The 18472-nt window shown below is 56.5% G+C and overlaps 7 protein-coding genes across 7 annotated transcripts; 4 read left to right on the top strand and 3 right to left on the bottom strand.

The window, feature by feature from the left end:
- Positions 1 to 213: 213 nt before the first annotated feature.
- On the bottom strand, positions 214 to 4277 carry CCM_07108 (uncharacterized protein; the record flags this gene model as incomplete). The annotated part of the gene is made up of 5 exons (XM_006672246.1): positions 214 to 3045; positions 3143 to 3622; positions 3652 to 3719; positions 3880 to 4061; positions 4084 to 4277. The coding sequence occupies 5 exons, from the start codon at positions 4275 to 4277 to the stop codon at positions 214 to 216; spliced, it is 3756 nt and encodes a 1251-aa protein (XP_006672309.1).
- Positions 4278 to 5627: 1350 nt separating this feature from the next.
- On the top strand, positions 5628 to 6378 carry CCM_07107 (uncharacterized protein; the record flags this gene model as incomplete). The annotated part of the gene is made up of 2 exons (XM_006672245.1): positions 5628 to 5653; positions 5703 to 6378. The coding sequence occupies 2 exons, from the start codon at positions 5628 to 5630 to the stop codon at positions 6376 to 6378; spliced, it is 702 nt and encodes a 233-aa protein (XP_006672308.1).
- A 3271-nt stretch (positions 6379 to 9649) lies between these two features.
- Positions 9650 to 11395, top strand: CCM_07106 (methionine permease, putative; the record flags this gene model as incomplete). The annotated part of the gene is made up of 3 exons (XM_006672244.1): positions 9650 to 10738; positions 10809 to 11206; positions 11257 to 11395. The coding sequence occupies 3 exons, from the start codon at positions 9650 to 9652 to the stop codon at positions 11393 to 11395; spliced, it is 1626 nt and encodes a 541-aa protein (XP_006672307.1).
- A 780-nt stretch (positions 11396 to 12175) lies between these two features.
- Positions 12176 to 13149, top strand: CCM_07105 (uncharacterized protein; the record flags this gene model as incomplete). Its single annotated transcript, XM_006672243.1, has 2 exons — positions 12176 to 12540; positions 12612 to 13149. 2 exons carry the CDS (start codon positions 12176 to 12178, stop codon positions 13147 to 13149), a joined length of 903 nt encoding a protein of 300 aa, XP_006672306.1.
- A 351-nt stretch (positions 13150 to 13500) lies between these two features.
- Positions 13501 to 14476, bottom strand: CCM_07104 (uncharacterized protein; the record flags this gene model as incomplete). Its single annotated transcript, XM_006672242.1, has 3 exons — positions 13501 to 14069; positions 14143 to 14214; positions 14278 to 14476. 3 exons carry the CDS (start codon positions 14474 to 14476, stop codon positions 13501 to 13503), a joined length of 840 nt encoding a protein of 279 aa, XP_006672305.1.
- Positions 14477 to 16548: 2072 nt separating this feature from the next.
- Positions 16549 to 17432, top strand: CCM_07103 (uncharacterized protein; the record flags this gene model as incomplete). Its single annotated transcript, XM_006672241.1, has 3 exons — positions 16549 to 16690; positions 16765 to 17264; positions 17322 to 17432. The coding sequence occupies 3 exons, from the start codon at positions 16549 to 16551 to the stop codon at positions 17430 to 17432; spliced, it is 753 nt and encodes a 250-aa protein (XP_006672304.1).
- A 143-nt stretch (positions 17433 to 17575) lies between these two features.
- On the bottom strand, positions 17576 to 18215 carry CCM_07102 (uncharacterized protein; the record flags this gene model as incomplete). Its single annotated transcript, XM_006672240.1, has 2 exons — positions 17576 to 18132; positions 18203 to 18215. The coding sequence occupies 2 exons, from the start codon at positions 18213 to 18215 to the stop codon at positions 17576 to 17578; spliced, it is 570 nt and encodes a 189-aa protein (XP_006672303.1).
- Positions 18216 to 18472: the final 257 nt, after the last annotated feature.

The following is an 18472-nucleotide window of genomic DNA, read 5'->3' as shown; positions in this document are numbered from 1 at the left end:
TGATTAGTGCGCCTATTGAGGAAATAGACCGACGGGTTCGGCGCTCTTGGCTTCTTGGCTTGCAGAAAGCTAGGCTGCCAAGACATGGAATGGGGTTGTGTGCCCACGTTCGGTGAAGCCTACAGCCGGAAGATTCAACTTGGTCTGGAGACTGCGACTGTTACATGACAATTTGTCTTTTATTTTGACAAATTGTGGCTGACTAGGCGGGCATCAACCAAGCTTTATGTTTCGGCGAATCGTCGCCGCATCACCTCGCAGCCCCGCGGCCACCCTCTTCTCTTCCAGGTAAATCTCCAGATCGCATGCTCCCCGGCCCTGGCCCAAGATTCCGGCATCTGGCACTATCGTGTCGTTTAGAGGCGGAGGCATCCTTCTCTTGTCAGTGAGTGCGCCTTGATCTACAGCGTCAAACAGCTGTTTGAAATAGCCCCCCTCGTTGGGAAGCCATGTTGTGACAAGATCTCGCACTGTCAGATGCCAATTGTGGCTTTTTGCGAGCAAGTATAAAGGAGCTGTATCTCTAACTAGCAATGCAGGTACGCGGCTGTAAAGTGCTCCAAGTGAAGGAGCAGCGTCTGCGACATTCTTCTCCATCGCAGCGTCGTTGAAGGAATCATGACCAGCAAATGGGATGAGCAGCACCCACCCGCTCTGCGGTGTCAAGCGTTCCATATGTATACTCTCCACCGGAGCAGTAGAGAATATATCAACACTTGTATCGGCCCCGTGCCTGATTAAGGAGTCGATCAATAGGGCATATCGGTCTGAGAATGGAATCTCACCGAGCAGCATGGCCCATAGTAGCGCTTGCCAACAGGTCCATGGCTCACCTTGAAGCGTCAGCGGTCCATCCCAGTCCACGGAAGTAGCCTCTGAGCAAGTCCAGTTCAAATCAAGACCTCTCTCAAAAAACTCGGTCAAGAGTCCCGTCAATGTCCCTTCAGAGACACTGGGTGGCTTGTTGGCGCCGGTCCACTTGATCCAATCCACCGGCTTGTTGACCAAACTGGTTCCTGCCCTATCCTGCCCTAGAGCCGGGTACTCGTAATCATTCAGCTGAAAGTAGCGAATAGCACGATGGAAAGCGCGAAACAAGCTGAGGCTCATGTGGCCGCGCACCGATTCCCCCACGCCAGGTCCTCGTCTCCACGCGCTGTACTCGGGAATGCGCTTCTCCAGGGTCATCAGCGACAGCAACTGGTGCGGGGACGCCTTGGTAGGAGAAAGCGATATTTTTCGCATCGTCAGTTGGAGGACGAGGTGCCGCTTGATGGCATCCCCGACGGCGTCGAGGATGCTGAAGAATCGTGGTGAGCCTGACTGCCCCGTCAAAAAAGCAGAATGGATCAGCTCGCGCCAGCGATCCTGAAGCGAAGGCGCCAGCACGTCGCCTAGCTCCAGACCGTCTCTCCTGGCCAGTTCCGCGGGTGCGCGCAGCAGCGGGTAGTTGGACGGCGCCAGAAAGCGAAGACAGGCCAGCATGGTGGAGAAGAGGGCGAAGAAGGGACTGAAGTGCGTCAGGTAGAGTGCCATGATGCCCCGGGCCGCGTCCGAGTGCAGAAACTCGACGACGGACCGGTGCGTCACGGCGACGTACATGCGCTCGTCGCCGTTGGCGGGCCAGCAGGCGGCCTCGGCGATGGTGATGACACTGAGGAAGCCCTTGCACCGACTCAGCACCTTGAGACGCGCCGCCGGCAGACGCGCCGTCGGGTCCGTCGACTTGCTCTCGGAGCGAGGCTGAAAGGCCGACATGTTCCAGCTGGGCGACGCCTCGTCGAGCAGCATGAGATCCAAGAGGCCCACGCCCGGCGCCGTGTGCTTGGACGGCACCATCTCCGGGACCTTGAACTGGGCATACGTGACCAGCGAGATGGCCTTGTACGCCCACGGCCGGTTGTGGATGCTGACGGTCGAGAGGAGGTGGGACAGCAGGCTGTCCATCTCCGTCGGGCAGTCTTGGATGCTCCGCTGCAGCTCGCGCGCGTTGGTGACGGCGCCCGACAGGATCACGTCGTCCATGGCTGCGACGACCATGACGACCCATAAGAAGACGCCCTCAGCCCGCTCCGTCATGAGCTGCATGGTGTCTCGCCTCTCGTCCTCGGCCAGCGACGAGAACAGGGCGTTGGACGCCAGCCGACGCGCGATGAGCCCGACCATGTCGCCGCGCGTCAGCTCATGCAGGCGCATCTTGGGACTCTGCCGGAAGAAGTCCTCAAAGATGCCGTACTCGCGGCTGGACACGCACACCTTGACGCTGGCCGGGTACGCGGCGACCCACGCGCGCATCAGCGCCAGGAGCTCCGCGTGGTCGCCGTCAAACTCGTCGAGGCCGTCAATCATGAGCAGCACCTTGTAGCGCCCCGTATCCGAAGCGGCCTGCAGTATGTTGTGGAACGCATCCTGCACATGGCCGTGCTCCACCGCCACGCCGGCCACACGCTCCGGGCTGCAGTCCTTCCAGAGCGCCGGAAACGCGATGCCGGTCAGCGCCGGCGGCGCCTGCTCCAGCATGGAGCACAGCAGGCCCCGCAGCAGCCCGGCGATGCTCTTTTGCTCGGCGTGCCCCGGCTTCCAGAAGAAGAAGCGGCCGGTGACGAGCTGCGCGTCGCCGGCCCAGGCCGCCGCGTGCTCGGCGAAGCCCGCGTGCCCGCAGATGAGCTTCATCAGCGTCGATTTGCCGGCCCCGGGCTTGCCGGAGATGTAGAAGAAGCCGTGCTCGTGCCGGACCCAGCGCAGCAGGCGCTCCTTGGCCGCGGCGTGGGCCGTTGTTTCCGCGCTTGGGCTGCTGGCATCGTCACCGCCGCCGTCCGCGCGGAGAAGCCAGCGGAACGTGCTCTCCTCGGCTTGCGTGATGCTCTCGAACCGCTCCGAGAGGGTGTGGAACTTGAGAAGGTCCAGGATGATGTGGGATTTGGCCGCAGAAAGGGCCTGATCAACTGTGTTGGCCATGTCTTGCAGCACGTTCCTCGTTCCATCCGAGGAGGTTGTCGCTGGGCAGTCTAGAGCCGCGGCGAGCTCGGCGGCAGCAAGGCAAAGCTGAGAAAACTCATGTGGCTTGATTTTGTTACCATCCTCTATCTTGGCACGTCCCATTGCCGTTGACCTGTTGTTCCGGCAATTAGTCCAGCCTTACATTTCTTCTCTGCCTAGGGATGATAGTCAAGGTTACTTGCCGTGCAATCTGCTCGAGGCAGGTTTGGACTGTGAATTCGCATTCTCGAACCCTCTTCTCGAGCGTGGCATCGTCTTGGTCTGCGTCGTCTGCTGCATCAAAGTCGCACGCCACATCCTCTTTCTGCCCTTTGCCGAGCACCTGCGCTGCGAGTTGCGCCGTGCGCTTCTCGGACAGCCTGACCCAGTCGTGCGTGGACCGGGGATACGCCTCGGACGATGAGGAGGCTGGATAATCTTGACAACCAAGTGCCTCCATTCTTTCCTGCAGAGTGCGCATGGCTGGACCTGAGCTGCCGTTGGTTGGCCCGGCGGTTGCATCCACATGGGCGACCCCGCCGTGCTCGAGGAGCAGCAAGTCGTAGCAGAGTAGCTGGCATACTTTGGCTGCCTGCACCAGGTCTCCGAGACCGTCCATTTGTCCAGTGTTCAAGTAGCTGCCCTTGATTGAATGGCGCAAGCTTTCAAGACTGCCAAGCCGGGAGAAGAGGAATGCGGGGGGGGAGGGAAGCAAGCAAGAGGGGACGGGACTTCACCGCCTAGGGAAGTGTTATGCAGCACCCTAAGCAATCACGTTGCATGGTGCCAGAAAGATAAATACGACTAGAAGGACTTCTGCGTCGACTGACAATCCGTCGCAATTCGTCGCAGTTCATGGTCGGCGTTGGTGGGCGCGCCCAATGCAACGAAGAAACCCACGGGTTGCGTCATCATGTCTCACCCTAAAGCTCGCTCCTTTCCCCGCGATATCGAGGCTTTCGTTACTATGGATAATCGCGACCAACTGGTACGAGTCATCGTCCAACCTCGTTCGAGTATGACACCAGGCAGCATACTGGACTGGAGACGTGCAGCTGACGACGGCATGACCCCCCTTGTTGCTTTAACGGCAGCGGAACTGACTACAGTATATCCGTGGCCAAATCAACTTTTAAAGGCCTCAAAAGTCTACCAAAAGAGGTCACATGCAGCGCCCGTATCGGCAATCCGGAACAAACAACTGTACGCAGGTGGGGCAAGGCCGCGATATGGGCGGCCTTAATATAGCCGTCTCTGCGAATAGAATCTGCTAGGATTTCCATTACGAGGAGATTCATCATGGCCAATCATTGCTGATCCAAGTGTGGTATATGATTGGTCCAGCCCCAGCTGAGGAGTCTTGACGCACACAATGGCGCGCTCATCTAACTACTGGCTCCGCCTGAACAACTGACAACAAGATGGAGAAACTATAGGCTTGAAATACGGCATACTGGAAGTTGTTGAATAATTATATCCAATTTTTATATATAATATTCGCAACTACTTTTGCTACTTCGAAGACAACCCGTTGCGCAGTCTAGCACTACTCGATTGACTCTGCCTCTTTTCTCCGGTGCTGAGGATTGGGTTCAGGATGTGCAGCTTCATTCAGAAATGCCATTAGCTTCCACTTGATGACCATGCTTTCGGGCACTGCGGACTTACCAGAGAGAGTCGGATCGGTATCCAGTCCATGAGATTTCACTCCTCAATGGTAGGCAGTGAAGGCCATTCAGCGGCACCCTCAGGCTCGGCATAGCTGCGCTTCTCCTCAATGGTAGGTAGTGAAGGCCATTCAGCAGCACCCTCGGGCTCAGCATAGCCACGCTTCTCCTCAATGGTAGGTAGTGAAGGCCACTCAGCAGCACCCTCAGGCTCGGCATAGCCGCGCTTCTCCTCAATGGTAGGCAGTGAAGGCCATTCGGCAGCACCCTCAGGCTCCTCGTAGGAGCGCTTCACGATCGGAGTGCAGTATGCCGCCGTAGCAATGGCCAGGACGGTAAAGAAATGAAGCTTCATGTTGCGGAATTGAAGTGATGGTTATCACGTAGCGTTGCGAATGTAGAAGTGTCTGACAGATGAGCTGTAGTGTTGATGCAAGAGTTGAACAGTAGTCTCACTGATCTTATTTCATTGAAATACGACACATCTTATACTTTTAAAGGATTGCTTTCCTTTGCATTCGCCTAATGAATTTGTCAAACTCGCAGTCATCTTTCCCAGAAGGCAACCAGTCTGATCAAGACACGTCAGTCCGAGACACAGCCCCCATTACCTGCGCTGAATCTGCATCTATATAGCATGCACACGTGCATAAGCGGCTCAAATGTATGCAAGCAACATGCGAGAGTGAGACTAGTCGTATATCATTGGTTACGGCAGCCTTGCGGTTGGCCTGTTACCGTACGACTCGCATTGCCGAGAAGGCAGGAGATGCAATCAGGCTACATATTTGAACAGCAGGTATAGTTTTCAGGCTTTGAAAATCGCTCATAGTCTTTCGAAAAGTCGCTCTGGCTTTCAACTGCCAATATGCCGCTCGCTCTATTGAGGACAAACAAGTGACTTGGAGCCAGCTGCCAGACACTTCATTCACAACACTCACGCCTTTTTCATCTTGCACAACATTTCTCTTATTGTCCAAAATGCGACCCACGAAATCGTTAAACAAGTACGTTTCAACCCCTTTCTTGAGCACATAACTTACTAAATCGAGCCAGTACCCGTATTCTGGAGGAAGAGGAGAGCCTTCTCAGCGGCCCTCTGCCAGAGCAAGTCGCCTCGCGTCAGACAAGGCCATGTTCTTTCTTCTCCCGGTACCAAAAGTCGGCTATTGTTCTGAAAGATGTAATCCTGCTCGCACTGGCCATTCCCACACTGGTCACGCTCGGCCAGCATGTCGCGGACCGGGCTCGCTCCACGGCGACGCAGCACAGCAGACAAGACACGGCCCTGCCAGGCTGCAACTGCGGGACGTCTGTCGCGCAGGCCGTACGGCTCGGCTGTCAATACGATACGCTGGCCGCGGCCTGGCTGCCGCCTCACTGCCGGGACGACGAGCTCACGGCGCTCTTTGACCGCTCCGGCGACGGCCCCAACGGCACGTGGACGTACTGGTCCGATGTCCATCACAGCACGGAGATTGCCGTCGGGGACATTGGCGCTCTGGCCGATGACCCGAGACATGGGCGGTTCTACGCGACGTATCGGTGGCACATGGTCCACTGCTTCTTTTACTGGCGCAAGGCCATCCGGTCTCAGGCTTTGGGCATCACGTTGGAGGACCGCTTCAACACGGAGAAGCATGCCATTCACTGCAGCAAGATGCTCGACGCGAACCGTACGATTGGTGCTGTGTCGGGAGTCGCGTTGAATAGCAATCGGTGGGACCCGTGAAAGAAACTTGCGTGGCCGAGGAAGCGTGGTTGACGTTGGATCTTAGATCGTGGTGCTGTTGGCCAATGGTTCTCGTCAGGTGGCACCACAACGCACACCTAGTATAACCATTACTCATTTTCAAATATGGCAGTAACGTTCATACTTGTGCGGCCACATGTCCTATGTCCGCTGCCGCGCGTTCAGAATCACGTACTCGGCGAACCAGCCGGGGTATACGGCCGACCAAGAGATATCAATCACTCTGCGCGCGCAGCATCCATAATTGAGAAGCTTGTTCAAATCTCAGCAAGAGGCGTTTGAAGTTGCTGTAGGTGTGTGTGCGAAGCGCTCGTATTCGGTTTTCATGATGACGGGGTCACGCTGATAATCTTTGATGGTTTGACTTATTTCTTGATGAATCCTCGGTCGCACGAAATCTTTTAGCAATTGCTACCAATTTGGCCGTGTGTGTGGCGGGTGTGCCGCCACATACGCCACAGTTGCGGTCTAACAAATGCCCCACCAGGTGGCTTCTTCAGACCGCTAACTAGCTGCGCCCGGCTGCGCCATTTATTTATAGGTACAGCCCCAAGAATAGCAGTGGGTCATTGCATTGTAGTATAAGTAGGTACCTGGCACGCCCACCCACGGCAGCCGCCCACACCCCAAACTTCCACTTCAACTTCCTACCCGTTTCTTGTAAGACTGCGACTCTTGTCAAGCTACCGCAGCATTTTCTACTCCAGTTTGCCGAATGAGAATTCGTCACTATGATATAAGTACACACCGATGCTTACCACGAAATACCTCCCGGTCGACGCTTTCTTTGTCTCGCCTGGCTGCTTCCTATGCCGCAACACTGCATTAGGCCCGCTACCCACAGACTGGATCCTCCATATGATAAATATCGTTCGTTCTTTTCACAAAAAGGTGGGATGGCCGAGTGGTTAAGGCGGTAGGATGAGGTCTTATTGTATTCGTACTCGCGGGTTCGAATCCCGCTCCATCTGCTTCTGCTGAGGCTCTGGTTGGAAAAGAATCATCTTACTTCTCTTCGGGGAGCGCAGCGTTCGAATCCTGCTCCCACCGGCTTTCTTTTTTTGTAGAATTGCTGGCCAGACTTAACTGACCGTGCCCACCCATTTGCCACTTGATGACTATTGATACTTTTGGTTCGTTTTCTGATGCGCTGAGTTGTTTAGCTTTACACTGGTGCAAAGTTATTTCGCCCGATCTTGTCACGTGGCCCCGGGGCCGTGTAAAATATTCCTTGTTGCCCGCCGTGACCTCAATTTTCTCTGCTTCGCTATACCTACAAACCAAAACATCGACTAGCCTTGGCAGCTCCCTGGTGATCGTCGCCGAGATGCCATTTGAAGAGTATCCACGACTGTTCCGCACGCGTCACTGGACCAAGTTGTGGCGCAGCAATCTTGCCAATCTCCAATCTACCAAGGATCACGTCTCGAACACCATCTTTGTTGCTATTGATACCGAGCCGTGGTTAGATTGCAACGGGAAAAAACGAGATAGTAAAGAGGCTTCTGAAATCGGCCTCGCGTTTCTCTTTCCTGAGGCGGATGCTGGACGGAGCTCTGAGCCGCCTCGGACGTTTGAAGAGACTTGCGAAAAGTTCCACGTGTCCTCTCATTGCATTCGCGTCGGCGATCGAAAACGATTCACTGGAGAGCGTTTCTGGAAGGGAGGCGAAGAAGTCATCCCGTCCTTCGACCCTGGCAAAGTCGAGGAAGCTCTAGTCAACCTTGTTCAAACTACCCAGCAGCAATTTACTTCTAGTGGCGACGCCCCGACACTCACACTGGTGGGATTTGATCTCCATGCAGAGTTTCTCATTCTATCCCACAACTATCCGCGCTTCCTGCGCTGCTTCACCTCGTGGGTAGATGTACAGGACCTGGCTATAGACCTCGCCACAATGCCCGAAGCGCCGAGCCTACAAAATACCCTGATCGCCTTTGGTTATGAACGCGCCTGTCCAACTTTTGCCCCCCCAAATAGTAGGGGACACAACGCTGGGAACGATGCTATGCGCACTATTTGTGCCCTGGTCATACTACTGTTTTACCAGCCTCGAGGCGATGATCTCATCCAGGCTTGCCGTGATTACCATTCCAATCGCGCCAATCAAAGACGGATTGAACACCGAAAGAGAATCAATGTAGAGAGAAGCGACGTATTTCGTAAGAGATGTCCCTCACCTCGAGAAAAGTACCCGTTTCAGGCCAAAGTCGACTTGCCAGAAGCTACTTTGCGAGCACCTCCCGACGCAGAGGCATTATATGAATACTTTCTCAGGTTCAAACCAGTGGCGGCTGGAAGTAACTATTCGAAAATATTTGGAGGCTGGATCTGCCTGGCTAGCCTGGAGGAACTTGACGCGTTTTTGGAGGCCGTTGATGGACTCGAAGATGGACAAGGACGGGGGAGATGGATTGCACGCTCAAGGTACGATCCCAGTGTGGTGCCTGTCACCACGAAAGCTGAGTTGGATGAATATTTAAAGCAGAAAGCACTGGCCGAGATTGCTGAGAAGAAAAGGATTCGACAGGAGAAGAAGCAACTGGAGGCGCAAAGGGAATGAAGCATCTGCAAGGGCGCAATGTGATTACGTAATGATGCGGGCGGCCTTGTAGTTTGGTTTCTTCTCTCATAGAGGGGACAAGATAATATCAACATGACCTTCTCATGGCTATTTCAACTGCGAGTACACGAGTATTCTGTCGCTATGTCTCCGAATTCTTCTGAAATAGAAAACCAGTTTCAGCTCCCCCCCGGGCAGTGGTCGAGATGAACCGGGCGCTTGATTGCAGCGACGTTCCTGGAGCGCCAGCCGACATTTCCCCATTCCAAACAAATATATTCGTACCACAGCCTCTGGGCTGCCGTATTACAAATACAACGCAAGAGAAGACGCCCTGAAAAAAAAGCCGTGTAGCAGCGCTTCGCCCGTCTTTCGGCACACGCGGGCCAACGATGGCATTGCGGCTTACCAGCTTACCATGACGCCATCAGGCACGGCTCGGCCTAGTTGGGTAATGTTGCTTGATCGACCGCCAACATACACACCAAACAGCCGTCCCCGAGCTGGATGGTGCCATATTCCGAAATGCATAGTGATTGTGCTACCGATTCGGTGTGGTGTCACCCGACGGTGTTTCAGCCGTACGCGTAACACCGCAGCGTATATAGCGGCACCGCTCTCAGCCTGGCCCCTCGGTTCTTTGCCTGGGTCAGAATCCGTGCTGTATGTACGATTTCTTTTTCCATCATGGCAGCCGACGACACCAGTGAGCGGCAGCCGCTGCTCCCCGGGCGCGAGCGTGAACGCCTCTCCAACGCCTCGACCCTGTCCGTCGACTCGGAACATGGCCTCACACGCAAGGACGCGCCGACTCGTGCGGTCCAAGACGATGTCCTGCCCGAGACGTCGACCCTCGGGCGCACTCTGAGCTGGAACAGCTCCTACATCCTCGTCATGTCGCGCATCATCGGTAGCGGCATCTTCGCCACGCCGGGCACCATCCTGCAGGCCGTCGGCAGCCCCGGGCTCGCGCTGCTGCTGTGGGTCGTCGGCGCGCTTGTCACGGCCGCCGGGCTCGCTATCCTGCTCGAGTACGGGTCTATGCTGCCGCGCTCCGGCGGGCACAAGGTGTACCTCGAGTACACCTTTCGCCGCCCGCGCTTCCTCGCCTCGACCCTCGTCGCCATCAACGCCGTGCTGCTCGGCTTCACCGCGAGCAACTGCGTCATCTTCAGCCAGTACACGCTCTACGCCGCGGGCTACGCTGACGAGTACGAGGCCGGCGAGCTGCTGCGCAAGGGCGTCGCCGTCGGCCTGCTCACCCTGGTGACGGGCATACACGGCATCACGCCGAGGTTTGGCGTGCGCCTGCAAAACGTGCTCGGATGGGTCAAGATTGCCATTGTCCTCTTCATGATTGCGTGCGGGCTCTACGTCGTCGTGTTCCGGCCGGACACGGGCGCGCCTGGCGACGGCGCGGCGACCTGGGGCGGCCTGTGGCAGGACAGCAACTGGAACTGGGGCATCTTGTGCACGGCCATGTTCAAGGTCTTCTACTCGTACTCTGGTCTCGAAAACATTGGCAATGTTCTCAACGAGGTCAAGGACCCGGTCAGGACGTTGCGCTCCGTGACCATTACCGCCTTAGCCACGTCGTGCATCATGTACTTTCTCATCAACGTGGCCTACTTTCTCGTCGTGCCGCTCGACGAGATCAAGGAAAGCGGCGAACTGATTGCGGCGCTCTTCTTCCAGCGCATATTTGGAACGAGTGTAGGCGGCCGACTGCTGCCTCTGACTGTCGCCCTGTCGGCCTTTGGAAACGTCTTGGTCGTCGTATTCGCCCAGGCAAGTCCAATTCCCTCTTGGCCGCCGCCGCGCCGCACTGAAGCTAACTGTCATGTAGGCGCGCTTGAAGCACGAAATTGCGCGTCAGGGCTTCTTGCCATTCTCCGACACGCTCTCCTCGACGAAACCTTTCGACTCACCGCTCGGTGCACTCGTTGTAAACTACATTCCCTCCTTGTTGATCATCGTGCTGCCGCCATCGGGCAAGATTTACTCCTTCATCCTCGAGGTGGAAGGCTACGGAGGACAGATTATGGGCTTGGCGATTGCGGTCGGACTATTGTGGCTGCGCTATTCGCAGCCAGATTTATATCGCCCATACAAGGCGTCGCTGTTCGCCGTCTCGGTCAAACTTGTGCTGACGATTGCGTTGCTGGCAGCGCCTTTCGTGCCGCCCAAAGACAAATACCCAGGTGGTTTGTTCTACGCTACATATGCCATTGCGGGCATTTCCACGTGAGTCTCTTCGTGTCGAAAGCAGATCTATATAAACTAACCGGAACTAGCGTTGTCATCAGTGTAGTATACTGGTATGTATGGACAGTCTTCATTCCCAAGTGGTGGGGATACAGTCTTGAGGAAGAGGACGCCACTCTTGCAGACGGAACGACAATTACAAAGCTTGTTCACAAGCCTCTTCAGTAGGGGTTATACTGTTTAATGAAGCTCATGAATATACTTGACCAATTTTTGGGACCTTGATTACACTACTTTTCGCGCCTGCCTCTAACCATGTTCTATACTTGAAGTCGTGTGAAAGAGTAGAAGGCTCTTACATGCAAGTACCACGCTAAGATAGTAAGACGGCAGGGGAAGCTTTCTTTTCTTCTTTCCTTTTTTTTTTCAAAAAAAAAAGAACCTGTATTTCATAAAGTGGAAGCCACAAAGGGCGCCGGACATTGTCAAGAGCCCTTGCTGTAGCGGACTTCTATCAGCCCACAAGCCGATCCGAGGCAGGAATGTTCAGACAAGGCCATGATTATACTAAAAGTCTCCGGGTCAGTGCATGGGCTGTTCCGCCGGGGCCGTCTGATCGCTGCGTTACCGATCGCTCGACAACGGATTCTATTGGTGCAGGATGGCGCGATCCCGCGGGGATGACAAAAGCGCAACTCCGCACGCATTTCAAATCAACTTTCCAAATGTATAGTCCTATTGGCTGCTGCTTGTTCGTCCGTGTGGGTGAATCAGCGACAGCGTCCTCCGCTCGCTGTAGACGGCGGCGTATGATTATCAATCCAGATATTACCACGGTCCGCTCCCAATGGCGTGCTGCGGGAGCAGGGTGCAGCGTCGCGGTTATATAAATCAGGCGAATCTTGAACAGACTCTCGATTGCATCGGTCCATCACATAGTAGGCCTCTCTCGATTCCTCCCCACCCAGTATACAATAGTTATTCCCCCACCCACATCGACCAAGCATCATGGCCGCCGCAGCAGTTCAAAGCGCCGCCCCCATTATCGACACCCATTCCAGGGTTCACACGGCGCCGCAGACAGAACCCCGCGTTCCCCGACACGATGTGACGACGACGCTCAACTTTTACCTCCCCAACGCCGACGGCTCCCCGCCGCCGCCGACCTATGTCGGAAAGCCCGAGTCGTACCAGCAGCAGCGCGACACGCACCCCGTCGTCATCAAGGACATTGCCGGCGACGAGGACGCCTACACGCTCGACCGCAACGGCTTCCAAGTCGTGCAGCGCGGCGTGACGGAGCGCGACTTTGTCGACGACGACCAGATCCAGGCCGGCTACTACGCCGAGACCGAGCAGCTCCTGAAAGACGTGTATGTTGTTGCAGATCGCGCTCCCAAATTGCCTGCCCCCTTCCCGCCAGCTTTCCTCTGACACACAACAGCACCGGAGCGGACCGCATCTTCATCTTTGACCACACGATCCGGCGCGTGCCCGCGGGCACCAAGCTCGACGCCACGGCGCGGCCGCCCGTGCAGCAGGTGCACATTGACCAGACGTACGCGGCGTCGCTGTCGCGGGTGGCGCACCACCTGCCCGGCGAGGCGGCCGAGCTCGTGCGCGGCCGCGTGCAAATCATCAACGTGTGGCGGCCGATCCGCACCGTGCGCCGGGACCCGCTCGCCGTCGCCGACGCGCACTCGGTGCCCGAGGCCGACCTCGTCCCGCGCCAGCTCATCTACCCGAACCGCAACGGCGAGACCTTTAGCGTCCGCCACAGCCCCGGACAGCGCTGGTACTACCGCTCCGGACTCGCCCCCGACCAGGCGCTGCTCATCAAGTGCTTCGACAGCAAGACCGACGGCCGCGCCCGCAGGGTCCCGCATACCGCCTTTGAGGATCCCGACACCCCGGCGGACGCCCCGACGAGGGAGAGCATCGAGGTTCGCGCGCTGGTGTTTCACACGGCGGACAGAGATTGAAGTGGTGTAGGATGGATGGGACGGTTTTTTTTTGGCCGAGTTAATGTGATTTCCGTCTTGGCAGAATGTGAATGTGCTTGTGCGAACCAAGAGAGGACCCAGAGAACTGGCTGGTTCTGTTGCAACGCAGTGTTTGTTTCCTGATTTTACACAGAATGTCTGTTTCCTTAATTTGCCTCCAGCACGTATACCGAGATTGTTTAACCCAGATTAGGATGAAATATAAAGATATATTGAACGGGAATCAATTCATTTTACACGTTAGACTATCAACCCAAGAACAAATGCGCCCTTGCGGTAACCTGCATCATCAACGCTCTGCCCCCAAACACCACGCATCGCATCCCATAATTACAAATTGTTCATCCGGACACTTCCCTGCGACTGCGAGTCGCGCGCCGCCTCGGCACCGCCGGCCGCCCACTTGCCGCGCTCCGAGTTTTGCTGGCGAAGCACGCGCAGGCGCTGCTGCTTGCGGCGGAAGATGAACAGGGCGGCGGCGACAATCAGGCCGACGCCGGCGAGCGAGCCGATGACGATGCCGGCAATGGCACCGCCGGAGAGGCCCGACTTTTTCGACGCGGCGGGCGTGGCGCTCGGCGAAGCCGTCGCCGTGGCGCCGGCGCCGGAGCCGCCCGTCTTGGACGCGTTGTCGCCGGGGCTCGGCTCGGTGGCGTTGAAGCACGGGATGCGTTCCTTGAAGTCGGAAATGGCGACGTAGGTGATGTCGGCGCAGGCGTAAAAGGTCTGGTTCTCGGGCTTGTCAAAGTCGGCAATGTACTTGATCTGCAGCGTGGCGTTGGTGCCGGCCTTGACCGAGGGGGCGGCGTCGGGGAGCGTGACGCAGGTGTGGCCGAGCTTGATGTCCTTGAAGGCGGCCATGTCAATCAGGTTGTGGAAGTCGCCGTTGCTCCTGGGGTCTGCGCGATATCTTTCTGTTAGTTTTCTGTGCTGCCGTTTCTGAGATTTGGCAGCGAAAGGAGCTTCATTTACCCTCGAGATAGGAAACGGCGAGTTCCAGGTCATACGACTCATCCTGGGCGACGAGTGCAATCTTGCCGCTCTCTACAAACAATTTTGGTTAGAAGAAGAAATTGTGAAAAATAGGCACGCAGAGGCGAATCGTACGGAGGGGAAACACGGTGCGGTTCTGCACACCGGCAATGGAGCCACACGGCGCCGTGTTGTCCGCGTCGGCGGACCAGACACGGTCGGGCGGCCACATAAAGGCGGCCGGGCCGATGGTGTCGGACGTGGTGGCGGCGGCGGCACCAGAGGCCATGATTGCCCAGGCGGCGGCGACGGCCAGAGTTGTGCGAAGAGGCATTGCTGCGGGAGATTTGAGGAGGGGGGGAAGCTGGCGATGCCGGTCCGGAATGGGAGGGGGCGGTACGACAGGGAAACTTGGGTCGAGAGGAGACAAAGGCGCAGACACAAACGGGCTATGGTAGGAGTGGGATGATGTCGGTATATTAATAACTACGAGACAAGAAAAAACAAGAGTTGGCTGTCACACCTTTACACGAGGGGCAGACCCCAAATGCCGGGTTCTTTTTCCTTTTTTTTTTCATTTAATTCTTCCCACGTCCTTTTCAAGCCCCAACCACCCAAGAAGGGGCAAGTTGTAAAGCCGAGCTCAGTCACCTGCCCAGTCCGAAGTGGCGGGCGGGCACACGCATTGGGGAACCAAGTGGCGGGCGACAAAAAGGCTCCGGTCTTGGCCCGGGTCCATACCGACAAGGTTATTCTCTGCCCAAAAAAACTCCACTCGCCACATGTCATACAAAAGCTTAGCAGAGTAATAAAAAGAGAACTGGATACTGTAATGCAGTAACAAAAGTGGCAGAAACCGGTCCGTTGTGCGGGTATACAGAAAATAGGCCAGAAGTGGCACCACCCAAAAGAGGAGAAGGAGGAGGAAGGCGCTCGCCAAGACTTGCCAATGGTTGCCGTCAACAGTGCAACAACACCCTCTCGGCGCAATCAGCTGAAAAGGTAATGGGGCTGGTAACAAGGGCTCACGGAGGTGGTGTGGAGAGAAACGAAGAAGAAAAAACGGTGGTGTGGGAAGGGGTGGACAAGGTTGAGAATTTTGTTGGTTATCAGATGATCTGATAAGATGGGAACCAATTGATTAGATGGATTCACGGTCTGTTATTGGTCATGGTGGGGACAAGCCCCGCTCGCCACAACGGGCAAGATTTTGGCAAGCGAGGGGATGGCACTATCGGTATTAATTAGTTACAAGAGCTTGGCGTGAGCGATTTCTTTTTTCTTTTCTTTTTTTTAAATTATCATTTCTGGCTTGGGCCGTTATTGGGAACTTGGTTGTGCTGCTGCCGTGCAACCCATGATATTGGAACAAGGCACGATTGATATACCAGCCCTTTTTGGGGCTCGTGCATTTCAGCTCCAGCCAGAAGCAAGTCATATGTCCGTCCCACGTCGCATATTATTTTCTTTTTCATTTTTATTTTTATTTTGGCGAGTGCTACAAATCTGTCAATGGGAAAAACGATAAAGGACAAGTCGGTATTCTTTTCCCTCGTCCCCTGCAACTACCACAACAAGCTAGTGACAAACATTCTCGGAGCAAAAAAGTCACCAAAAAGCAAATCCAATAAAGCCTCTTTTCCTCCTCCTCCACACCACTACCGAAGCGAACAGACCACACGATACGGAGCATCCGTACACATGCAGCCAAAAGATCCAGCCACCCACATTTCTCTTCTTCAAAAGAGAGCACGGGCATGTTGCTTTCCTGCAGCCGCTTCCGCCGAGCGCCGACATTAACTGCCCATGCCTGTCAACCTGCTTCAAGTAAAGAAAAAAGGATCCAAACAGCTTTCGTGTGGCTTGTTCCGGTGTGGCACTTCATATCCCCTCCCCTCCCCCCTCCATAACTAGTATTGCCCAGCTTCGTCTTCTTTTCGGCGCTTCTAGGCCCATTGGAGACCTTGGAAGGCCGTGCCCGTTCAAGACGTACGTTATCCGTAAGCCTTCTTCTGCATCCAGTCCGGCCCTTTCCCCCGTCGGCAACCGAATGCGCTCCTCCGCTCGCTGTTCCCATCCCCGCTTGTTCCAACATTGCAGAACCCATGCGTGTACGCGCGCGCCGCTGTCGCTTGGCTGGGCCATCCAAGTCACAACAACAAGGTGACTGTGGCTTTCCGTACTCCGTATTCCCTGGGCCCCCTTCAATCTCTTTCTTTTTTTGGGCTCTTCCCAGTAACGTTAGTTAGCGGCCTTTTCTATAAGTACGCTTCGCCCTTCTCTCTCACCGTGTTGGTGGTGGTTGCCCTTTCCAACAACAAGTTCCTCGACAACACTCGTTCCATTGTCCTTCGTTTTCGGCCCTGACTAGAACCGACTCCCCCCAAGTTACTCTTACCCGTCACCATGCACTTCGTCGCTAGCATCGTTGCCGTCGGCTCCCTCGCCTCGCTGGCCTCGGCCGGCGTCGGCTTCCAGTTCCCCGATGCTGTCCCCCTCAACAAGCGCCAGGTCACTGGTCCTGCTTATGAGTGCCACGCCAACTGCGGTATGTAACATCTCTTCCCCCCGCCGCCCTCTTCGCCCACGTCCCCTTCTCTAACAACCTTTTTCCCCTTCCAGGCTACGCCATTCAGGACGCCAAGGATGGCTACTGCACCGACACCAGGTGGCAGGGTCTCCTCAGCAGCTGCCTTGACTGCGCCCTGACCTACGACATCTGGAAGTGGTACGGCGAAAAGGTCGGCGCCGCCGCCAAGACGTGCGGTCTCGATGCCACCCCCAAGCCCTCTGGCGGCAGCGGTGGCGGCTCTTCTTCTCAGCCCGCCCAGACGACTACCGTCGCGTCGACTACTCCGGCCTCGTCTGCCCCGGCTTCGTCTGCGCCCGCCTCGTCCGCCCCGGTCTCGTCCGCCCCGGTCTCGTCCGCCCCGGTCTCGTCCGCCCCGGTCTCGTCTGCCCCGGCTACTTCCGCTCCTGCTTCTAGCCACTCTTCCGCTCCCGGCCAGTCCTCCCAGTCCACCACCGCCCCTCGGACCTCTGCCCAGACCTCCGCCTCTTCCCAGGTGCGCTCTACCTCTGCCGCCACCACGGCCAAGCCGTCCGCCAGCGCTGCTCCCACTGTACGTTCTCGAACCCTTCATGTTCCGTTGTCGCAGTCACCCTAACATCACCTCCAGTCTAGCCGCAACGCCACCAGCACCCAGGTCCAGGTCGGTGCTGCCGCCTTCCAGCAGCCCGCCATGCTCGCTGCCGGTGCCGTCGCCCTCGTCGCCGTCAACATGATCTAGACTGTATAATTTTCGAAAAAAGATTTGGCCTCGCAACCAGTTGAAGGGCTAAAACATGTAAATTCAAATAGTACTCCCTAACACCTAATACAAGTTGTGTGCCGTTTTGGCTGCGTTTCCGCACATGCCCATTGTCGTTCCTGTCATGTCCGTTCTTTCATGTTCATCCCACCAAACGCCCTGTCTAGCGCAGCTCCCTCGTCCGTAGTCGTCGTAGCGCCAGCCTGTCCGGTAGTAGGCTCGCCGACCATGAGCTCGTTCTCCGCCTGTCGCGCCGCGGCCGCGGCTGCCGCGCCCTTTTCCGGCTGCAGTAAGCGTGCGTCGCTGTCCAGCCAGCCCGGTGCGAGCCGTCTTTTTTCTGCGAGGTCTCTCTCGCGGATGCGCTCCTCGAATTCGCGCAGCTCGCGGTCCGCGTCCTCCTGCAGCCGGGCCACGTGTGCGCGCAGCGCCTGGCACGAGGCCACAATGTCGTCGGGGTGCGCGGCGGTGCCCGTCTGCGAGACGACGAAGCGCGGCTTCGGTTGGTCGGCTGCGCCCGCGGCGGCACCCTCGCCGGACGAGGAGGCTGTCGGGATGCCGAGCGCAGAGGGCGGGATGCTGGACGGCATTGTCTTGTATGTGTAGGAGAGCGTCGTAGCGGTCGGAAGAGAGACAAACGGCGATACTGTGAGCGGCACCTGCTCCAAGAGAGGATGAGGGCCTGCGGGAGTGGAAGAGTTGTTAGCCAGCCGGCCGTTCCCTGGAATGAAGGGAGGCGGGAGAGGGCGTACGATGGCTGTACATGGTTCAACTTGCGGCAGCAGGAGAATGCAGCGATTTGAGCAGGACAGCCTGTGTCTTGGTACTTCCGACCAGCGAGTTCTCTGTTATGCGACAGTGTTGAGATGGCTACGAGTGCCGAGAAGTCATCCAATGATGGTGTAGGAGGGAGCTTCCGGCCACTCAGCTTGCATTGCGGGTGACGAAAGCAGCTAGCGAATATCGCGAGAACAAAGACGAGATCTCGAGCAGCGAACAACAAGCAACAAATCGAAGGAAGA

This window comes from Cordyceps militaris (assembly GCF_000225605.1).
Source record: "Cordyceps militaris CM01 unplaced genomic scaffold CCM_S00005, whole genome shotgun sequence".
Classification (NCBI taxonomy): Eukaryota; Fungi; Ascomycota; class Sordariomycetes; order Hypocreales; family Cordycipitaceae; genus Cordyceps; species Cordyceps militaris.
This window is presented reverse-complemented; position numbering and strand designations above follow the sequence as displayed.